The sequence below is a fragment of the Chlorella variabilis genome (assembly GCF_000147415.1).
Source record: "Chlorella variabilis unplaced genomic scaffold CHLNCscaffold_15, whole genome shotgun sequence".
NCBI classification, from domain to species: Eukaryota; Viridiplantae; Chlorophyta; class Trebouxiophyceae; order Chlorellales; family Chlorellaceae; genus Chlorella; species Chlorella variabilis.
In genome coordinates, this window is record NW_005435073.1 from 836,457 (window position 1) to 841,726 (window position 5,270).

General features: G+C 72.4%; 2 protein-coding genes across 2 annotated transcripts in view; both read left to right on the plus strand.

Moving 5' to 3' along the window:
* Positions 1–2,176: 2,176 nt before the first annotated feature.
* Positions 2,177–3,127, plus strand: CHLNCDRAFT_13553 (hypothetical protein; the record flags this gene model as incomplete). Its single annotated transcript, XM_005845969.1, has 4 exons — positions 2,177–2,227; positions 2,387–2,516; positions 2,682–2,818; positions 2,990–3,127. Coding segments are annotated over 4 exons (456 nt in total), but the record flags the coding sequence as incomplete, so codon positions are not given.
* A 1,542-nt stretch (positions 3,128–4,669) lies between these two features.
* Positions 4,670–5,270, plus strand: part of CHLNCDRAFT_25365 (hypothetical protein) — a gene marked incomplete at both ends in the record, with an annotated part of 2,007 nt that continues 1,406 nt past the window's right edge. The window contains 2 exons of the mRNA XM_005845970.1: positions 4,670–4,790; positions 5,117–5,233. Of these exons, the coding sequence (XP_005846032.1) occupies positions 4,670–4,790; positions 5,117–5,233 (238 nt within the window). The remainder of the gene's footprint in view (positions 4,791–5,116; positions 5,234–5,270) is intronic.

Below are 5,270 nucleotides of genomic sequence, written 5' to 3' on the forward strand. Positions count from 1 at the left end.
CGGTGGCAGCCTTCTGCAGACACCTCCCGCCTCCCTGTTGCCTGCAGTGGACCGCACCAGCAGCAGGAGGAACCCAAAGCGCCTGTTTGCCTCCTTCCTGGAGGGCTTGGAGCTGGGCTACCACGCACCCACCAAGTGAGGCTGGGAGCTGGCAGCAGGCACTGGTGCTGCCCTCCTGCCTGCCTACCGCAGCCCTACCTGCCTGCCGCAGCCCTGCCGCGTCTGCGCCTGGGCTTGCTGGCGCCTGCTGGCCGGGGGGCCGTCACAGCCTGTGCCAAGCACTGCATGCAGGGGCCGCAAGATGAATGAGCTGCGGAAGTCGTTCTGCGAGGTGCTGGGATACTTCAAGGTACCGCCTGCTGGCGCGGCCGTGTGTACCTCCTGCCCCAGCAGCATGCGCCGGGACACTGTCAGCCCCCCGCAGCACGGCAGCACACAGCACTGCTGCACAAAGCGCATATGGCTTGCGCATGCACTCGCGGTAAGCTTGCTGCCACCACTGCCGCTACCACAGGAAGGGGAGCTGCCGCCGTGCATGGTGCCGCGGCACAACGACGGGCTAGGCTTTGAGGATGAGGATGAGGTGGAGGTGGCCAAGCCGGCCCCCAAGCGGCACAAGGCCAAAGGCAGCAAGGCCGCGACGGCGCCAGAGGAGGTGCATGCTGGCGGGCTGCCGATGCAGATCAACCAGCAGCTGACCCGTGAGCCGCAGCTGCGTCTGCCTCTGGGCTGCTGCCTGCGCGGTGCCGCCAGTGGTGCGCGCGTCGGCGCTGCGCTGCTGCCAGCCGGCTGGCTCGCCGCCGCTGCTGCTGCCCGCCCCCTGCCCTGCCGTGTTTGTCGCCATGGCGGTTGGCGCCGCAGGCGCCTACTTCCCAGCTTCATTTGCGTGCCCCCTGGCTGGCTGGCTGGCCTGCCCCCACCGCGCAGTGCTGGAGCTGGGGCAGGTGGAGTGGCTGCACCCCGCTTTCCACAACGAAAAGTACATCTTTCCCGTGGGATTCAAGGCGCAGCGCGTCACAAGTGAGCATGTGTGATGTGGTTGGGGTGGGGTTGGGGTGGTGGGGTGAGCGTGGGGCGGCGCTGCGGCGCCCGCGGCAGGCAGGCTGCGGGTGTCAGCCCACATGCCAGCGCCGCCGGGCGTCGGGAGCAGCGCGCCACGGCTGGGTGGGCGCGGCGAGCGGCGCCGCCCGCGGCCGGCTGATGCCCTGACCCTGCCGCCCTGCTGCACGCGCCTGCAGAGACGCCGGCCTCCGGTCGGGAGAGCGTGCCTCACCTGCTGGAGATTGTGCGGGCTGCAGACGGCTCAGGCCCGCTGTTCAGGGTGACGCCGCAGGGGCGGCCGGCGGTGGAAGGGCCCACAGCCTCCAAGGCGTGGCAGGCGCTCTACGCCTGCGACGCGTCGGGCCAGGCTCGCAGCCTGGGGCTGTCAGGTGGGTGGCACGCAACGGTGCTGGCTGGACGCGTCGCCGCCGCCGCGCCGCCGGGGTGGTCGCAGCGTGCAGGCGGCACGGGGCGGCCCGCCTATGTGGTGAAGGAAGCCTGATGCTGAAGGGAGCCTGCGGGGCACTCGCGCGTCTCCCGCGTCCTCCTAGCAGCGTGCGCTTGCGGCTGCTGCCACCCTGCTGCCGCCCTGCAGGGCCCATGATGTTTGGGCTGTCGGTGGAGCGAGTGCAGCGGGCGATCGAGGGGCTGCCAGGCGCCAACCGCTGCGACCGCTACTGCGGCTGGCCGGAGGGCGCGCAGCCAGACGTGCCGCCGCTGGTGAGTAGCCGCCCGCAGGCGGCGGCCGGGCTGCCGGCAGGCTCAGGAACCGTGGGCATCGCCGGGCAAGAGTGCCTGGCTGTGTGTGGGCCCAGCCTGCACACGCCGCATGCGGCGCCGCTCACGCCTTGCAGTTTCTGCCTGCGTCGCGCCGTGCAGAGCGCCGCGGAGCAGCGGGAGCGGCTGGCATGCGAGGCGCGCATGCAGCGCCTGCCCGACGGCGTGCGCGGCGTCGCCGTGGAGCACACGTGAGGCCAGGCGGGGCGCATGCAGCGCGACGCCTGCCCTGCCCCACCCATCATCAGCGCAATGCCCTGGGGACTGTGGGCAGACCCCACTCAAGCTGCTGCTGCCTCACACAATGTGGGCTGGTGGCGGCGGTCCCGCGCTTCCCTGGTGCAGCGCGGCAGGCGTGTGCCACGTGTGCAATGAGGAGGACGAGGACGAGGAGGACTTCATTGTGCAGGTTGGTGGGGCGGACACACATTGTATATACATATATTTATGTAGGGGCGTGGCTCAGGCAGCGGGGCCGTGTTTGTGCGTGCTCCTGCTCCTCCCTGGTCTGGCCCTGCCGTGCTGAGCGCCGCTGCCTGCGCCGCCGGCACCTCCTGCCCTCCCGCAGTGTGGCAAGTGCAAGCTGTTTGTGCACATGTGCTGCTACGGCATCCGGCAGGCGCCCCACGGCAAGCTCTGGCTCTGCGACGTGTGCAGCCTGAGCCTGGAGAAGCCGCCGCCCTGCGCGCTGTGCCCAGGTGCTCGCGCCAGGCACGCCTGCATCCTGGCCGGCTGGCTGTCGCTGTTTCTGTCACCACTGGCCCAATCTCCCATCCGGCTTGCAAGCTTTGCTTCCTATTTGATTGAGACAATGCGCCTTGCTTTGCGTTGGCCTGTTTGCCCTCTCGCCCCCGGCTGTGCAGTCCTCGGCGGCGCGCTGAAGCGCACCACATGCGGGCGCTGGGCGCACCCCACCTGCGCGCTGTGGCTGCCGGAGACGAGCCTGGATGCCACCGCCAGCCACCACCTGCTGCACGGCCTGGTGCAGGGCGTGCAGAAGGTGGGCGTCCGCGCGTGTGTGTGGTTGCGTGCGTCAGGTGGCAAGGAGCCAGGTGCCACGTCGGCAGCAGCAGGTGTCGGTTGCAACCTGCCCAGGGCAGGCCACGCCCGCTGCTTGCCCGCAACTTGCAGCCCCCTCCCCGCCGCTCCGCGCCGCCCGCCCCTCCCGCAGGTCCACCGCTCCCGCTTCCAGCTGACTTGCCAGCTGTGCAGGCAGCAGCACGGCGCGTGCATGCAGTGCTGCGAGACGCGCTGCTACGCCGGGTTCCACCCGCTGTGCGCCCGGCAGGCGGGATACCAGATGGAGGTGGGTGTGCAGCAGCTGCCGTGCAGCTGCCTTGCGCGTGACCACGCGTTCGCGCGTGTGTGTGTGGCCAGCTATCAGTTTCATTCATCCTCTTCAGACCTTGCATCAGCGGCTGCTGCTGCTTCCTTGCTGCCGCGAGCTGGCTGCTGGCACCTTCAGCTGATAGCCGCTGCTCCCTGGCTGGCCGCCGCCCCCCTGCAGATGCGCCAGGAGTCTGACTGCGAGTCTGAGGATGAGAGCGATGAGGTGGAGGGGGCAGAGGCGCAGCACGCGGGCCAGCTGGCGGGCCAGCTGGCGCCAGCTCAGCCGCTGGCGCTGGCGCCGGCGCCGGCGCAGCAGCAGCCTCAGCAGCAGCAGCCTCGGCAGCAGCAGGGGCAGGGACAGGGGCAGTTTGGGGCTCCAGAGGGCAGCTGCGATGAGAACGACGCGGCGGCTCCCAATGGCAGCGCCAGAGGTGAGGCGCGGCCCGTGCCTGGGGCCGCTGCTGCCTGCCGCCGCCTCGCCGCTCCCCCTGTGCTCCCCGCTTCCCGCTGGCTCCTGCATCCTCAGCAAAACGGAACCCCTTCGCGGCCTCTGCCTCTGCCCCCCGCAGGCGACAGCCTGCACGGCGGCGGCGCCAGCGCCGGCGGCGGCGCCAAGCCCAAGCGGCGCCAGAAGCGGCAGGAGGGCACGCTTGTGGGCCGCATCCGCCTCATGGCTTACTGCCCCCGCCACGGCACGCGGCGCGAGCCGCCGGCGCCGCTGGGCCACCAGCAGTCCTCGGCGGCGGCGGCGGCGGCGGCCGCCGCAGGCGGCGGCGGCGGCTCGGCGGCCGCCTGCGGCCTGCTGCGCCCATCCTCCAGTGGCGACGAGCCCATTGAGGCCCAGCAGCAGCAGCAGCAGCAGCAGCAGCAGCAACAGGCATCGAGGCAGCAGACCCCGGGCGCCGCCGCCTCGCCCGGCGGCACCTCCGCCGCCGTGTCAGCCTGCAACGAGCAGCAGCAGCAGGCGGCGGCGGCGGCGGCCGCGGCGCCGCCGCCGCGCGCGCCGGGCGCCGCCCGCGCCCGCCCCTTTAACCAGCTGGCCCGCCGCGGGCAGCGCGCGCCCGAGGCGGCGGCGGCGGCGGAGGCAAAGCGCGGAGCCGTGCTCAGCGTGCCGTACCTGGTGGGAGGGCCGCTCGGGAAGCGGGTGCACGACCTGCCGCTGTCTGCTTGCTACAGCTGCGACGCGAGGGGGCGATACGTGGACTATGGCTCAGAGGAGGGGGAGGAGGAGGAGGAGGAGGGGCAGGGGCAGCCGGGCGTGGAGCTTCTGGTGGCCAGCCGGGCTGCGCAGGCGGGCTACGCCGCCCAGCAGCAGCGGCAGCGGCAGCGGCGGGAGCAGGCTGCCGCGCAGGCCGCCGCGCAGCCGCCCGGCGACGCCCAGCCGCAGCCGCAGCAGCGGCAGCCGGCGGCGGCCGCCGCGCGCCGCCCTGCGCCGCCCTGGCTGGGCGGGGAGCCGCGGCAGGAGGGGGTCCCCGGCAGCCCCGCGGCGGGGCAGGCGCGCCTGCTGGCCTCCCCCAGCAGGAGCGTCAAGTCTGAGGCGGCGCGGTACGCAGAGTGTGTGGCCACACTGGGCCAGCGCGTGACCATCGGCAAGAGCGGCATCCACGGCTGGGGCGCCTTTGCCAAGCGGCGGCACGCGGAACGTGAGCCGCGCGCGCCGGGGCCGGGCCCTGCCGCCGCTGCTGCCGCCGCTGCTGCTGCCGCGCTGGGCGGGGCCGCCCGCGGGCTGGCCGGCCGCAGCCGCACGCAGCTCGTTCCTTCCTCCACCTAACCCCGCCTCACCTCTCATCCCACCCCGGCCCCCACCAACCAGCCTCGCCTCGCCTCGACCCCCTCACCACACACCACCACCGCCACACACCAACCACCAGCCTCTGCCCTCTCACCCCCGCTCCTCCCTCCCTCCCTCCCTCCCTCCTATCCAACCGCCCTCCTTTCTTTCCTCCCTCCCCTCCTTCCCTCCCCGCAGACGACATGGTCATCGAGTATGTGGGAGAGCTGGTGAGGCCCAGCGTGTCGGACCTGCGGGAGGCGCGATGCTACGACGACATGGTGGGCGCAGGCACCTACGTCTTCCGCCTCAACAGTGAGAGGGGAAGGGGTGGGGTGGGGGGCGGGGGGCG